General features: G+C 37.2%; 1 protein-coding gene across 1 annotated transcript in view; it reads left to right on the top strand.

Annotated features, from left to right (window-relative positions):
* LOC120515500 (E3 ubiquitin-protein ligase NRDP1-like) overlaps positions 1-18,282 on the top strand; it is a 79,938-nt gene that overhangs the window by 8,957 nt on the left and 52,699 nt on the right. The window contains exons 2-3 of the mRNA XM_039736561.1: positions 17,408-17,622; positions 17,873-18,012. Of these exons, the coding sequence (XP_039592495.1) occupies positions 17,417-17,622; positions 17,873-18,012 (346 nt within the window). The 5' untranslated portion in view covers positions 17,408-17,416. The remainder of the gene's footprint in view (positions 1-17,407; positions 17,623-17,872; positions 18,013-18,282) is intronic.

Raw genomic sequence — 18,282 nt, 5'->3', positions numbered from 1 at the left:
AACCCATTAACAGCTGTGTTTGGGGTTCTTCCAGAGGGGCTTAAAGTGGAGAAAGACAAACAAATTGTGATTGCATTCACTACACTTTTGGCACGCAGACTTACTCTGATAAACTGGAAGAACCCAAACTCTCCTCTTTTAAGTCAGTGGGAAACTGATGTGTTATATTATTTGAAATTGGAAAAATCAAATACTCAGTTAGAGGATCTGTACAGACTTTTTCAAAACATAGCAGGATCTAATCAGTAATATTTTAAAATAAGTTCATAAAGCACAGAGAATTTATTAATTTAGGTATGTTTACAAGCCTTAAATTTCATGCCGTTTGGCTTGCTCTCTCTCTCAGGGTGGGGATCGATCTGTTCTTAACTCAATTTTTCTTTTTGTAAAAACTTGATTGCTTTGTATGGATTGTAATAAAATTAATAAAAATAAAAAATAATAATTTTTAAATTTAATTTTTAATTTTAATTACTAATTTTAGGGATATATTGTATTTCATGTAAAATTGTTTATTGTATCATTAAAAATGTGGGAAATGCTTCAATTTTATGCTCTGAAGCTTTATGTATCCAGTTCATTAATGGAGGTGAATTTAATACATGATCAGTAGATGCAAATAATACTCCAAGGTTTCCTGCATTTTCATTTATAATTTTTGAAAAGTAGGACCTTCTTTCAAGTTGAACTTTTGTGTTACATTTACTTATGTGAGTCTTTAGCACTTCATAATTGACTGTCAATTTAGTTTCTGTTCGTTTTTGGTTACTATTCCTGCTGTTTCTTTTAAGTACATAAATTGAGTTTTCCGAGGTATTTTAATAAGTGACCATTTCGTAACAGTTTTTAAGGGCTACAGTATGTTAGTGTCAGCCCTCAGCTTAGTGTTCCGATTTTCCATCTTAATGTTTACATTGCTGGCTGTATTAGGATAAACATTAAATTTAGACTGACCATACAAAATATTTGCAAACCTACAATCAGATGCATCATCAGAATAATAATGTGCTGCTTTTTCATTCTAGCCACAGATACTTTTATGTTAAGTAAAATGCAGAAGTGGTCAGATATATCAATTGTCAAGAATTTGCATCACTTCAGTTTTAAAACCTTTTGAAAGAACTATATTCAGGATATGTCCTCTTGAGTGTGTGGGCTGGGTAACATGACTGAGATCAAAAGAATGCAGCAAATTAATAAACTCTCTTACATTTGGATGACATTGTTTATCTATGTAAAAATTTAAATTCTCTACTATTAGGAATCAGAATTAGTTCATATAATAGTTTACTGTATATGTTTTGAAGGATGATAAACAGTCATTAAGAGAGAATGCAGTCCACCTTGAACTATAGTACGATACTCAGTTTAAACGATTTGAGAAAATACTTGCTAAACACCAACTTACATCCTTAATTAACAGAATAAACAAATTTATAATTCAGAGGGGCTGCTTCAATTAGCCACATTTCACACTATAGCATGGAAAAGGCGCTATATAAATAAAATGTATTACATACAGTACACCCCCCAAAATTCGTGGGGTTACATTCCTAGAGCACCCGTGAATTGAGAAAAAACGTGAATTTTGGATGTGGTTAAAAAAATGCCTATTTTCATAGTTTAAACCCTAAATATGCCCCCAAAACACTTTAATTTAAAAAGCAGAATAATACAATACCTAAAATAAAGAATGTAAAGTTATACCTGTATACTGTACTGCTGTGTCTCCGGCAGTGCTAGAATGTAAAATACAGATGTTACCGCTATATGTACTGTAATTCATGCAAGCGCGTTTTTATTGCTAGAAGCCTTAGACGGTGCAGCTCGTTTCACAATTCACAAAGAAAAAGTGAAATTTTAATAGAACAATTTTTTTTCCATGCAAAGTGCATCACAATTACTGCAACACGGAGCATTTTACACACTGCTAATAAACTGTAAAAATTATTTTCAAAACTACTGGAACAATATGTACAAAGTGCAACTGACACCATGGATGTAAATCACTGAGCCAACTGCACTTAAACTGGCTGCGTGCAAGCAGACAGATAAGTGCAGATGCTTGCAGGCTAGTCTTAGGGCGGAGTTATATTTCACGCTCCTGCTACACAAGCGTTGTAGTTTTTATACTTGCGCGCGTACTTTACGTAAATCTAGAGGAATCCACCAGGTGGCAGTGCGAGATATTCTCACGGTGAGAACATGTTCGGTTTCTCTGTGTTGTGAATTGCCTAGAACACCTATTAAATTCCGATGACACCCTACCGCAATATCTCTGAAAAGGATTTTTATTGATTAAATTCATCAATCCAGGGATGAGTCCATTCCAGCAAGCACTGGGCACGAGTGAGAAACAATCCCTGGACGAGGCCTCAGCTCATCGCAAGGTGAATACATGCAGACACATACATTGGCGTCATTTTAGCGGCACCAAATCCCCAAATCTGCATATCTTTGGAAGGAAACCGGAGCACAGTGTGGAATACAAGCAGGAAATACAGGCAACATAACTCCCTGCGAGACAGCAGTGCTACCACTCCACCACCGTGTCACCCCCATGTGTGTAATTATTCCCCCCATGCAGTGGCGGTTTTTGATATGGGCGACATGGGCCGTTGCCCAGGGCGGCATCGTGGGGGGGTGGCATCGGTAAAAAAAATTTTTTGGCGCGCACCCATGCTGCCCTGACATCATGCCAGCGCATTTTTGGGATTGCATGGGCACCAATCGGTTTTCTATTGCCTATTTGCGGGGAGTAAGGGCGCCCTCCATATGCGAGGTGCGCCTGCTGCTTGCCGCACAGGGAGGAGAGGGGCTGGGTGGCGGGGATTCTCTGGCTGGCTGGAGCAGCATCTAATAACCAGCTCGCAAAATAAAACAAAATAAAAACAAACAAACACAAAAGCACCAGACATTATGATATAGACTTATAATTTGCAATGATGTGTTTTCTAAATTCTATCACACCCATATATGCGGGAAGTGAGTGTGAGGTTCCCTCGGTGCGCCTGCTTGCTGCTGCTGCTGTGCTGAAGTCTCACACACAACCTGTCGAAAGGAGAGGGGGCGGGGTGCTTCCAAATAAAGCACTTTTCATTCATAATATTGTCAATCCAAGCCCATTATGTCACAATTCATTTTTCCTGGGTTGTGCGAAATCGCAGAAACCCCCCCCCCATACTAACTGATTCTGAGCACTAAGGTGTAGGTCTATTAGTTTACGTTGTGTTGATACTGGAGTGCAAAATTAACACCGATGGAAGATGGACAAGAAAAGGTCAAAGCCATCAGGTGCTCAGTTTAGAAAAAAGAGAAAAGAAGAGGAGGAGAAACGAGCAAAAGATAAAAGTAAACAGATGTGTCATTGGATAATGGCAGGTATTATGCATGACATGTATCCTGAAACAAGATAACATTAATTAGCAGGGATAGGGAAAACTTCTGTTTACGTTTGTTAGCCACTTGGCTATGATAGTAAACAGTAGACAGACAGTAGACACTGATGTGGCTTATTGAATCTTTTGGACCGTGTTCAGCATAATATTAATTAGCCATTAATTGGAAGAGGTATATTGTTGATTTGTCTCCTATTCTCAATGTATGACGAATTATAATGGCTGTTTGTTAGCCGTTTGCATACTATGCTACGCTAAAACCGGACAATAGTATTCTGTTGTAGTCTAGCTGACTTAGCAAAAAAAAAAAAAATCCCTTACATTATTAGGCTACATTATTTAGGAAAGTTATCTTACTGTAATTACAGAGTAATGCATTACTTCCAAACACTGATGTTGTGGTAGCCTATTCAATAAAATACTTGTTATACATATAATTCTGAATATTTGATAAATTGGGCAAAATTATATGTTTGTTTTAATTATGAAAATGATGCCTGCATGTATCAGAGTTTTATATTGGGTTTCTATTCAGGGGCACTTCTGAAATATTTTGGAGCACCCTCTGCCACTGCCCAAGATGAAGAGCCGTCCACCTCCTCAGCCACATATGTGTCTCCACAAATGTCTGAACCCGAGAATGAAGACCCAATTGCGGCCACTTCAGGTGTGATTGTGTGTAGCCCGAGTGTGTGTGTGTGTGTGTTGCATAATATTTTGCAAAGACTGCTCCGCCAATATGAATGCTGTGTATTCCAAATAACTTGTGTATACTAATGCAAATGTATGCTCATAGAAATGCCTGGAGCTGAACACCCTGAGGATGAGCCCCTGCCTACGGACCCTGCAAACTGGCCTTCAGATATCACTGATAGCATTTGAATATAGCTGGTTTGCAAAGGACCAAGTAAGGTAGCACCTGACTTTGTTTTCCCTAGAAATGAGGGTGATGGAAGAAGTTGCCACCACCAGTATATTAAGAATACACTAGTTAGCGGTGAAAAGATGCCTAGAAACTGACTAGTATATTATGAGAAAAACAACAGCCTTTTTTGCTTCTGCTGCAAGCTGTTTTCTAAAAGACACATCAATTTAACAAGTTCTGAACTGACAGATTGGAAGCATGCCAGTTCTCTTCTCACCTTACATGACAATAGTCCTGAACAACATAACTCCATGAAAGCATGGAAAGAACTGGTAGTGAGGATTACAAAAGGTGAAACAATTGACAAACAAGAGATGGCACTTCTGCAGGCTGAGAAAATAAGATGGAGAGCGGTGCTGACTCACCTCAATGCTATCATTCAGTCTCTTGCAATCAGAAATTTAGCACTAAGGGGACACACAGAAACATTGTTTTCTCCATCAAATGGCAATTTTCTAAAAGAAGTTGAACTCATGGCAAGGTTTGATCCCATAATGCAAGAGCACATTAACCGTGTCCAGAAAGGCACTTGCAGTCACACCAGCTATCTCAGTCACCATGTACAAAACAAACTCATTGAGTTGTTGAGTAGCAAGATCACTTCAACAATGGTTGTTGATGTCAAGCTGGCAAAGTTTTTCTCCATAATTCTAGATTGCACTCAGCTGTCAGTTGTGATTTGGATTGTGTCATTACAAGAGAAGCCACATATTAAGGAGTATTTTATAGGTTTATTGGAAGCTAACGAATCCACAGGGAAACATTTCGCATCTATGATTTTAAACAGGCTGGAAGAGCTGAAAATTCCCTTTGAGGACTGCACAGGTCAGTCATATGACAATGGGGCCAAGATGAGGGGAACAAACAAGGGCATTCAAGCCAGGCTCCTGGAACTGTGGAGCTCATGCACTGAATTTGGTTGTGGCAGATGCTGCATAGGGATCTATTGATGCCACAAGTTACTTTGGGATTTTGCAAAAACTTTACAATTTGTTTTAAGCCTCCACTCAGAGATGGGCCATCCTGAAAAAACATGCTAACATTACACGGAAGATGTGGTCTGAAACAAGGTGGGAAAGTAAGATCAACAGTGTTGAGCCCCTGAGGTACCAAGCATCTGCAGTGAGAGAGACTTTGATTGAGGTGAGAGACCACACCAAATACTCAGTCATAAAGATTGAGGCCCAGTCTTTGTCTGAGGAGGTGAGATCATACAGATTCAGCATTTGTACAGTGGTGTGGCATGACATTCTGAACCAAACCCACCATGTGAGCAAGCTCATGCAGTCTCCCAACATGCATGTGGATGTAGCGATCAATCTCCTCAAAAAGACAGAGAGAGGTCTCCGCAACTACAGAGCAACAGGCTTTGCATCTGCACAAATGTCAGCCAAGGATATGTGTGAGGACATGAACATAGAGGCTGTTCTGCAACAAAAAAGACTGAGATCTACAAAGCGGCACTTCTCTTACGAATCATTTGATGAACCATTGAGTGATGCCCCAAAGAAGCTGGAGATGACCTTTTTTAATGTTGTTGTTGATGCTGCAGTGTCTTCCATCCAAGAGAGATTCACCACATTGGAAAATGTGGGAGAGAAATTTGGAGTACTGACATATTTTCCAAATCTCTCAAATGATGACCTCACTGAACAGTGTAAGGCCCTCAGTGCTACTTTGCTTTTTCAGGACCAATCAGACTTGCATGCCAGAGAGCTTGCACAGGAGATTAATAATTTGCCTGACTTACCATCAAAATCTATGACCTCTCTTGAGCTGCTGAACTTTGTGCATGACAGTGAACTCTCAGAAATATACCCACATTTGTGGATGGCTCTGAAAATTGCAGTTACTCTGCCTGTAATTGGGACTTCAGCAGAGAGGAGCTTTTCAAAGCTGAAGCTTGTGAAGACATATCTGAGGTCCACTATGTCTCAGGAACGCCTCACTGGCCTTACCATCATCAGCATCAATCATGCAATTGCTGACCAGATTTCAAATGATGACGTTATTGATGACTTTGCATCAAGAAAGGCAAGAAAGGTCCTGATTTAGATGACAATTATTTCATATCAGTGTGTGTTGTGCGATGTGCAATCATGTTAATTGTGCAATTTAGGAATGCCTTATTTTAATTGAATCTGCCTTTTGTACTTAATATAATAATTGTTATATGTATGTCTTATTTTGACTTCTGTGTGTGCTTGTTTTATATTTAAAGTTCTATTTCTTCCAATTTATATGTAAGTTATATATCATGTTTATCTGGTTAAATTCAGCATGGGTTCGACAACAGTGTTTACAATAAAATATGTTAATGTACAATCTTTAATATGTTGTATTTGTTTGTGGGTGTGAGGTGGGGGGTGGGTGTGGACCAGAGGGGGTGTTCACCCAGGGCACCAAACAGGCTAGGATGGCCCCTGCCCCCATGTTTGTAATTATTAACAGTATTCATTATTTAAACGAAATTATATGTAAAATGTAACATACGCACTTTAATGCATTTCATCATGAAAGTGATATCAAGTATAAATCTAAAGATTCTAATTAATTTGTTCTGTGTGGTGATATATTGCTGCTTGCCGCTGTTGTCAGGTCCAAGAAACTCGTAGCGATTAAAAACTGGGATGACATTTACGATGGTCTGCTTTAATGATAAAGTAAACTATGAGGTTAAAGTGGACATTTCGAGATTAAAGCCAAAATTTCCACTTTAATCACAAAACACATGTTTTCACCATGTCCCTTATTTTTTTCTCAGTGGCTCAAGTACAGCACTATACATTATGTTGCTGTTGTGAAGTTGCAAAAAAAAAAAAGACGGCACAAAAGATTGTATGTGAGACTTTCAAAATGTATCATTACGATCAGGAATATGCAATGCTTGGATATAAAAGCACCACGAATGCATCTGTATGTCGGCATTTTGCTTCACCACATCGAACCATTCATCAAACAGCGAAGCATGCACATCGATTCCCGTAGGATCTGCCTAGAGGCTTTCTGTCACATGTAGATAGTAAACAGAGACTCTGACGTCACGTTACGACTTTTAGCACACTGCGCCCTCCGACTTTTTGCTGGTACTGCAACTCGTGCACGCATCGCGTTAATTTCTGAGGATCTGCTCAGAGGACGCGTGAAATGAACGCTGGGAACGTGTGGCAGCCATGATGCGGGCGCGTACGCGTTCTGTTAAGTATAAACCGGCCCGTACTGCAGTTTAAACTTCATTCAAACACTTCAAACAAACATGTCTCATGCAGTTTGTTATCGATTAAACAAAAGACAAACATCATAGGGGAGCGAACAAGCGCCCCCCCCCCATGCTTGGAGGAAGAGAGAGAAATAAAGCAATCAGCCAAAAAGGACACGTGCTGCTTAGGCTTTTAAGTAAGCATAGCGTCACGCAAGAAGCCGCAATCGAGAAGACAGTGATTTATTTATTTTTATGCTGAAGATTCCAAGGACGCACCCAGCCTTGAGAGACAAAAACAAAGCAAACTGGTAATCAAACAGCAAATAAAGAATGTAAAGAAAACAAATGAAATAAGAAAACAACGATACCACCCCTGTTCCCCTTATGGCGATTACACATTAAATACAACAAAGCACAAACAAAACACACACGGTAAATCATGAAAAACAACAATGGGTGAAATGTAATGATGAAAATGGATAGTTCAGAGATCTGCGCATTGAATGTGAATGTACAGATAGTCCTACCGGTAGTTCCTGAAATGGTGAAGACGGGTTCAGGAGCGCTCCTTTCTTTGCAGGATGGCCATGAATCCACATGTGTCCTCATGTACACAGGCAGACAATCCAGACGCACAAAACAATCCAGGACAAAATGAATAAGTACAGGTAACCCAAAAGAAGGCAAACAGAGAGGAACTTGAAACACAAGTTACAAAAACTTTTTTGCTTTTGGTCACCGGCCCCCTTTTTAAAAGCCGCGCTGACATCCTTTGACCAGCACCCTCAGCAGAAGACCAATCAGAGCCACTGCAGCGACTGCTGGGAATTGCAGTTTCAAATTCTATTGGCTACTTTCACCATCCCAAGTCGGTTTTCTCTACAGCTGCTTCCTGTTCTCTCTACAGTACGGTATTGCCACGAAAAAAGCCATAAAAATTGCAGAGGATATTTGCAGTTTCTGCTAACAATTATTAGTTAGGTTCTAAGGAAAAATCCGCGAATGACTGAGGCCACGAACTCTGAACCGCGACTTTGCAGGGGACTACTGTATTATTATTATTATTATTAAAATATAAAGTCTTTTTTCCTATCACTGATAAAATCATTTATGTAAAACATCTTGCTAGTTAAAACTCTGATATTAAAAAATTTAAAGCCAAAAAAGAGTCTCAAAGGAACACAGCTGCTTCTAGGTTTTAGGACAACTTAAAGTGTCAAGTTATTCACTTTTAAACTGCTATGTCTACAAATTTTATTAAAGGAGCAATACAGTGCTTCTCTTTAGGTAAACCCACTGCAGATTTCTCATATTTCATAAGGTTAGTAGTCATTAACGTTGTATTACCTTTGAGATATTTTCTGACTCTCACACAAAATGTCCTGGGGCCGCAGGTATAAACGGTGCGTACGCACAAAAATGTTGCGTGAGAACTTTTCCACGTTCAAATTGTGATGTATAAAACCTAAACTTGGCGTAATGCCACGCACATTTCCATGGTAGCTCATACCCTGTCGTACACAAGTTCTGCGCTTAGTTTTGCAGACTGGTAGCACCCAGCGTCAAAGCAGTGCTACTGTTCCTGTGTGGTTACCATTTCTTTTTTAGATCCACATCTCTGACGCGGCTTTATAAATACACTGAAATTAACCGCATATTGTTTATTAGTTTGATGCATCTGATTGTAATTAACCAGTAACAATATAATGGTTCACAGAATGGTCAAACTATTCCAAATACCATAACTGCTTTAGTGTTGTTACTATCACTTTGCCTTCTTCTTCGTCTTTCAGCTGCTCCTGTTAGAGGTTGCCACATCAGATCATCTTTTTCCATATTACTCTCACTGCATCACTTGGAGTATTTATATCACTGTATCTGAGTGTGAATCACAGCTCTACAGCAGCTGATCGGAAAGAGAATTATCGGTATACAGCATCAAGCAAATGCTGTCTCAGCCATGCTGTCTATTGAAGTGCTCTCATAAGGCAAACGCTTCAGAGCCTTTCCTCGCGTTTCAGAAACAGTTTCATCCCAAGAACTCTAAACGCACTCAATCAGTACATCAAGTGCTCCTTGTAGAACTGTTTGGACTTATAAGTACAATTACCTCACTGTAAACTTGTGATACAGTTAATAATATTGCACAACCTGAGCCACCTTATAAAGCGCGTATTTACATATGATGATGATATTTTTAAGATGGAATGCAGCAAAATATATTTATTATATTATACAGATAAAAGTTTAACTTAATTTAAATAATCTATATTGTTATTGATTAAACATGTGAGGACACGGTACCGGAGCGCTAGTGAGCCGCTGGCGCTCCATTCACGGATTGTTCCTGCCTCGCGCTGTATTCTTGCAGGTGCTGATGCGACACTGGAAGAATAGATAGATAGAATAATTAAACACGTACTACGAAGATATTTCAATGTTCCTTAAAAGTTTTGAAGAATCAGCGTTCTAAGCTTAAAGAGCTGATTATATAGCGATTTGGTATTTGGAGAAAGAAAAGTAAGGACAAGAATTGAAGATTAGTACTTTCGACAGAGACAGTACTGCTACAATAAAGTGTTTCATCGAAGGTCGTGTATGGCGCAGCAAGCATCTTGCGTGAGATATGAACAATCACTGCGCCACCGTGTTCCCATGTTTAATAACATGCTTTTAACTCCTATCATCATGAAAATGATATCATTATACATCTCAGTATTTTAATTATTAGATTAAAGTTGACATTTCGTGCATTTTTCCCCACTGTGTGCCTTTTTTTTTGCTCTGTACCCTAATAAGCTTTCATATGAGACTCAAGACGGTGGGCTACGACTCGCCTTTTCACTGCGACTTTGATATGTGACAACTTTTTTATTTCGGGCACTGTGCAACTTTGTGAACTTGAGCTTTTGAGTTTCTCCGACACGCTGTGTCACTCGATCAACTTCCTTTAGTTGTTTATACCACTGTTTAAATCAACAAATAGTATGTTTTTCCTTGCCTCCACTTGGTATTCGCTGAAATTCTTTTTTCCCTCGTGCTTTTGCCATTGCCTTTTCACAGAGAGCTGAACTTAAGGGCTGTTTATATTGATTTGCATATTCAAAGAGGTGTAATTCTGGGAGGAGTTGGGGTGAGGCAGCAGGCACGTGCATTAATTTTCACAGTGACCGGGATTTATGTAGCAGAAGAACGTGGAAGCTGGCGTTCGCACAGATTTATGCATCTGGATTTTTGTGTGTAAGCACATTTCTGCTTTTGTGCTTACGTCATGTTATAGTGCAAATTCTATGCACAACGTTATGCATGAGGCCTCTGGTCTTCCATGTAGATGAAGTCTTGCCTCTTGCAGAGGGCTCCCGTAGGTGTTCAGGTCCAGCAATAAGCTATAGGCTTTGCCCGATCTTCTCAGAATGGAAAATGATAATTCTTGCATTCTTCATGATTTTTCAAAGATATACTTATGTGCTTTTATGGTGGTGAAATATGTTTTGAGTTTGTTTTTTTTCAGTTAAGGTGAAAACAGTCAAATTTTTATATCTGCTGCAAAAGCAAATATTATTACAAAATCATAATTTTTCAAGATGCGATTAATAATATGCCATTAGCATAATTTTTAATGATGTGTTTTAGTGTTGCTTCTGTATAAAAAAATAATTCATAAATTGATGTCTGGACTGAAGTTGTTCATATTTTTGATTTGACGTGTGTTTATGCTATTTCAGGTTGGAAAACTACTAACTTGAATTTCAGTAGCTTCAGTTTATTATGTTCCATTCAGAGTGAGGTGAATTGGTTGATGAAGAAATAAAAATAATGTTCCCTTCTTTATGCATGTATTCATTTTTATTATTATCCACGGTTTATGTTTTGTTGATTTGGAAGTAATATGTACGTTGTTTGTTACTGAATACCTCCATTGGCTTACAGTCTCATGTGTACTGAGGTAGTGGAGGTGAACCAGTGATACATAATATTCCAGTGAAATGTCAACAGTGATGTGTTGTAAGCTTGGTAATTAAAACAGCGCAGTTAAACGTATGCTTGCATCAAGTAATTGATTAGGATGGAAGGTTTTTATTGAGTTTTTATTTATAATTGATATGTTTATGTAAATAATATCTTGTAAAATACATTTTAATAAGGCATCTTTCTAACTTGCTTTCAAGTATACATCCACAAACAGTATATGTTTTAGGAAAATGTATGTTATTTTAAATTTAGGACTTTAGTTTGGATTAATTCATTTGCAGTTACTTAAAAATTCTTTAAAGGAAGATATTATATATGAAAATAGCCACATTCGTATCTTCCTTGACTTCTCTCCAGCAACAGCTATTAAACGCGCAGCCTTCTATAATATTAAACAGCGGCTACGGCAAGCCAGTGTCAAATATAGCCTCCTGTATCCAGCAAAACTGAAAGTGGAATGGCAGGGTCAATTCTATGTCTTCGCTAGCAAGGAAGAAGCAGAAAATGAATTAAGAAAGCTGATCCCGGGACTATTCTGATACATAATTGTGAGTCATGGCGGTAAATGATAATGCTAGGATTAATAATCTACTGTCTGATCTATTTGTTTTAAAATACGGGTTTTTTATCAGCATATATTCTCATATATTCTTATTATTACTTACTTATTACTTATTATTACTTAGTATTACTAGGGCGCTAAATGTTTATGTTTTATTGTGCTTAATTACGTTTTCCTCCTCTTTTTTTTTTTCTCTTTTTCTTTTCTAATTATTTCATGTGTACCCTAAATGAGACTGTTCAATATCATACCCTTGGTTTACTGTTATTGCTATTACTGCATTAAGACTTGTTATGCTTATTTTGGACACATCTTTAACACCATCACCTGGGTTTATTATCTGGGGTATCATCTTAATGCACTAAAATTGCTGAAGATTATATATATATATATTAAGTGCAAAATTCTTTTTTTTTTTCCTCTTTTAAAGACTATATTGGTAACAGATATCTCTATCTTTTAACCTTAAAGCGCCACTGCATGGGGGCTTGATGTGCTTTGGACGTGCTCTGTCTCTGGGTATGTCAGAGGACTGGGACTGCGTGAAGTGGGTTTTAGCCTCACTTGGGGAGGCAAAAAGGGAGGGGGGGTTAAGGGGGGGAGAGAAAGAGAGCAGGCTTGATCTATACCTAATCTATCATCTCAATCTTTATAATTATAACTATCAACGTAATAATAAGCTGCATGACAACAACTCTTGGGGAATAGGAAATTAAGACCTAAACTATATTCACTTCCAGTTAAGACTATAAAATGACATCAAAAACTCAGAATCAGTGTCTCCATGATGGGACAGTTAACCGTAAGCTGGAATGTTAAAGGCCTGAATCACGAATTAAAGAGAAAGAAAGTACTTTCTCACCTAACAGGTCTAAATGCTAAAATAGTATTTTTACAGGAAACCCACTTACTAAGGATCAGTTCCGGCTGCAAAAAGACTGGACTGGTCAAATGTTCCATTCTAGTTTTACAAAGAAAACTAGAAGGGTGGGAATTCTCATACATAGAACAGTACCATTTGTAGCATCAGATGTAGTATTGGATCCTGAAGGGAGATATGTGATGGTCATGGGAGACTTATCTAACTGTAAAATGATTTTGATAAATGTTTATGCACCTAATGTTGATGATAAGGAATTTATACAAAATTTATTTGCATCCATTCCCAATCTGAACACTCATAAACTTATAATGGCTGGGGACTTTAATTGTGTTCTAAATCCACTTTTAGATAAGACTTCCTCCACAGGGGGAACGGCAACTAACACCGCAAAGATAATTACAAAGTTTATAACTGATCACAACTTATCAGATCCCTGGAGGTTTTTAAACCCAAATTCAAGAACATATTCTTTCTACTCACCAGTACATCATTGCTACTCAAGGATTGATTACTTCTTTATAGATAATAACTTCTTGCCTAAGATTAAATCTTGTAAATACGATGCTATTGTTATTTCAGACCATGCTCCGATGATCTTGGAGCTGAAATTACTAAGCCCCATACACTCACCCGCAGATGGCGCTCAACCCTTCTATTAGCTGACGAGAATTGTACTGAATTTATATCCAAACAAATGAATTCTTTCTAGAGACAAATACATCCCCTGAGATCTCTGCAGGAATACTCTGGGAAACTCTTAAGGCCTTCTTAAGAGGACAGATTATCTCATATCTTTCCCACAGAAATAAATCCGAAGCGAAGAAAGTAGCAGAGATAAAAAGCGAAATTACTAAAATAGATGAAGAACATGCCAGACTACCAAGCGAGACTCTACATAAGAGGAGGCAGGCTCTACATTCAGAATTAAACCTCTTGACAACTAAAGAAACTGAACAACTAATTTACAAATCCAGACATCATTATTATGAACATGGAGAGAAAGCTAATAAGCTTTTAGCGCAACAAATTCACAAGCAAGATGTATGCAACGCAATCTCAGTAATCACTAACACGAACGGAGATAAAATCATCGAACACAAAAATATAATGTACACTTTTAGAGACTACTATAAATCCCTATATACTACTGAGTTTAAAGAAGACAATATACAATCTAATGCATTTCTGGATACATTACAGATACCACAAATTGACGCTTTTAGTGTGGAGGAACTCGATAAACCTCTGTCATTATCAGAATTACTGGATGCTATAAAGTCACTCCAAGGTGGAAAAGCAGCAGGCCCTGACGGCTACCCTGCAGAGTTTTACAAGAAATTCTCGCTCAGCTAGCTCCCTCCTATTAGCAACATTTACAGAAGCCAGAGATAACCAATCTCTTCCACAAACCTTTACCAAGCACTAATCACTGTCTTTCCAAAACAAAATAAGGACTTATTACAATGTGCATCATACAGACCAATTTCACTTCTGAATAACGACGTTAAAATACTCTCTAAAATCATAGCTAGAAGGATGGAGAAAGTGCTCCCTCGTAATATCACAAGACCAAACTGGATTTATTAGGGGCCGACACTTATCTTCAAATCTTCGACGCCTGTTTAATGTAATATACTCACCAACTAAATCAAACACCCCAGAAATATTATTATCATTGGATGCAGAAAAAGCATTCGACATGATTGAATGGAAATACCTTTTACTATTTTGGAGAAGTTTGGGTTTGGCCGAACATTTGTGCATGGATTAAATTACTGTATACTAACCCAGAAGCTTCAGTTTGCATCAATAACATTTGCTCAGACTACTTTAAACTAGAACGTGGCACAAGACAAGGATGCCCTTTGTCACCGCTGCTGTTTGCAATTGCCATTGAACCACTGGCAATACATTGTCGAAATACTGATCAGATAAAGGGGATTAGCAGAGAAGGACTGGAACAGAAAATCTCATTATATGCAGATGACATGGTACTGTATATATCGGACCCAGAAAATTCTCTGCCTGCAGTCTTAGCAGCACTCACAGAATTTCAAAAGCTCTCTGGTCTCAGAATTAATCTGAATAAAAGTGTACTCTTTCCGTGAATTCTCAAGCATATAATATTAGATTAGACACCCTACCTTTTATCATTGCAGAACAGTTTAAATACCTCGGGTAAACATCACAAGTAAACATAAAGCTCTATATCAACAAAATTTCGCGTCTGCATGGAAAAAATTAAACAAGACTTGCATAGATGGTCAACCCTTCATCTCACACTAGCTGGAAGAATTAACACTGTTAAGATGAATATTCTTCCTAAGCTCCTTTTTATTTCAAAACATACCAATATACATTAATAAATCGTTCTTTAAGCAATTAGATTCAACAATAACCTCATTTATTTGGAATTCAAAACATCCACGCATCAAAAGAGCGACCCTACAAAGACAAAAGGCAGAAGGCGGCATGGCTCTACCTAACTTCCAGTTTTATTACTGGGGCAAATATACAGTCGATAAGAACCTGGACACAAATAGAAGAACATACACAGGCATGGACCGCAATAGAAGTAAAATCCTGCAGTACTTCTTTGTATTCCTTGCTTTGTGCTCCAATAAACACACGTTATCGGCAATACACTAATAACCCAATTGTGCTCCACTCACTTAGAATCTGGAACCAATGTAGAAAGCATTTTAAGACGGAGAAGCTTCTTTCTGTGGCACCCTGCAAGAGAACCACCTCTTTCAACCTTCACAAACATATGCAGTTTTAATATCTGGAAAAATTTGGAATTAACTTGCTTAGAGATCTTTATACAGACAACGTCTTTGCATCCTATGAACAATTACATTCCAAATTTAACATTCCAGCTACAAATTTCTTTCACTATCTTCAAATCAGGAACTTTGTTAAACAGAACCTTCCAGATTTTCCTCATCTTGCACCCTCATCCACGCTGGATAAAATATTGCTCAATTTTGAGGAATTAGACTCCATCTCTACAATATATAAAATCATTTTACAATCCCTTCCTTTCAAAGATCCAAGAGGACACTGGGAAAATGATCTCTCAATTAATATATCAGAAAAGGAGTGGAAAGTAGCAATGCAGAGAATTCACTCAAGCTCCATATGCGCAAAGCATACAATTATACAACTCAAAATTATATATCGAGCACATCTGTCTCGACTAAAACTCTCAAAATGTTTCCAGGGCATGATCCAACCTGTGAACGTTGCAACCAAGCCCCAGCCTCACTGGGTCACATGTTCTGGGCCTGCACCAAATTAACATTATTCTGGACAAAAATTTTAATTACCTCTCAGACAGCCTTGGACTCACAATCCCTCCTAACCCATTAACAGCTGTGTTTGGGGTTCTTCCAGAGGGCTTAAAGTGGAGAAAGACAAACAAATTGTGATTGCATTCACTACACTGTTGGCACGCAGACTTATTCTGATAAACTGGAAGAACCCAAACTCTCCTCTTTAAGTCAGTGGGAAACTGATGTGTTATATTATTTAAAATTGGAAAAATCAAATACTCAGTTAGAGGATCTGTACAGACTTTTTCAAAACATGGCAGGATCTAATCAGTAATATTTTAAAATAAGTTTATAAAGCACAGAGAATTTATTAATTTAGGTATTTTTACAAGCCTTAAATTTTACACCATTTGGCTTGCTCTCTCTCTCAGGGTGGGGATCGATCTGTTCTTAACATAATTCTTTTTTTTGTAAAAACTTGATTGCTATGTATGGATTGTAATAAAATTAATAAATAAAATAAATAAATAAATAAATAAAATAAAAAAAAATTCTTTAAAGAAGGTAAGATGAAAAACAATCATAACTCATAAGAATCAATCAAAAATAATTACTTACTGTATATTTTTGTGTAATAATTACATAATTAAATGGAAGCTTCATTTACCAAATATAGATGTATTTAATTCTAGCTTCTTGTTGTTTTCTGTGACACTTGAAAGAAATGGGACACCAAAAAAGTAAACTTTGAACATTTTACATTAGGTAAAGAAAAAATATCTTTTTAATACTTAAATTATGCAAAAGAAAAGGGGTGTTTTAATGAATATATGTTTTCTTTCCAAATGTATACCAATTTAAAAATTTTAAGATGAATTGTAATCCTGTGTAAACTATAAAAATATTAAAATCACAGTGAACATTGTCAGATACTGTATATTCTTTCAGCATGTTTTTATGTATGTATTGATTATTGGTGGTCCATTGCACTGAGCTCAAAATGTTAAAATGCAAAATTTGGTATTTCAAAATATATTAGTAACAATCACAAAGTCATAAGGATTTCAGTTGTGAATTTAAATAAAGGTTGGTAAAAGCTACAGTTGAAATATGTTTTTACAACTATTTAAAAGTCTTTTTAGTAATTAATTTTATTTATTTTCTGATTTATATGCTGTTTTTCTCATTAGGCAAGCAACATGGGCTATGATATAGAGCGCTTTGTTGGCTATGTGAATGAGGGACTTCTGTGCTGCATTTGTCAAGATGTGCTGGAAAACCCACTTCAGGCACCTTGTGAACATGCCTTCTGCAGTACCTGCATCCACGGCTGGTTGGTGCATCACCATAACTGTCCTGAAGACAGACAATCACTTGATGTTTCAGCATTGCAGCCTTTATTCAGGTAGCTAAAACAACAAGACATAGTCTTTACATCTCAGCAATTTGAATTTTCAATTTAATACTCATTTTTCAGCCCAGTATTGCACTGTATATATATACAAAGCTAAAAACTCCCTGAGGACATAGCTTTCCTTCTGCGTAAACTTTTCTTCACCATTGCCTTCAACATTTGTATTATTTGTATTTGTATTATTAATTCAGCACACTTTTACCTTTGTTTTTTAATTTTTTTAAAATGCTCTTTTAAATAGGTATATGAAGAATGACTTGAATCAACTGCAGATCCGATGCATAAACAGAGAACATGGATGTAATATGGTTTGTTCATTTGAATCTATAGATCTGCATGAGCGGGAGTGTGAATATAGATGGATTCCATGCATCAATGCCCGTACGTATCAATAGGACATTTTCAATTACGGTCTGTACAGTATACAAATTGAGTGTCTATATAACAATGTCATTTATATAATTAATGTCATTTTATAAAGACTTTAATAGTTGTAAGCAATTAAGTATCAAAGTATAAATATCCAGATTACAGTAGTTAATACTCTTAAATATTGCACTTAGTTTTTAATTACAGCAAATGCTAATATAAGCTAAAGCTACTGAATGTCGGTCTCTAGTAATATCTAAGTAATTGTGTTTTCCTTTTAAA

The sequence above is a fragment of the Polypterus senegalus genome, chromosome 15 (genome assembly GCF_016835505.1).
Source record: "Polypterus senegalus isolate Bchr_013 chromosome 15, ASM1683550v1, whole genome shotgun sequence".
NCBI classification, from domain to species: Eukaryota; Metazoa; Chordata; class Cladistia; order Polypteriformes; family Polypteridae; genus Polypterus; species Polypterus senegalus.
This window is presented reverse-complemented; position numbering and strand designations above follow the sequence as displayed.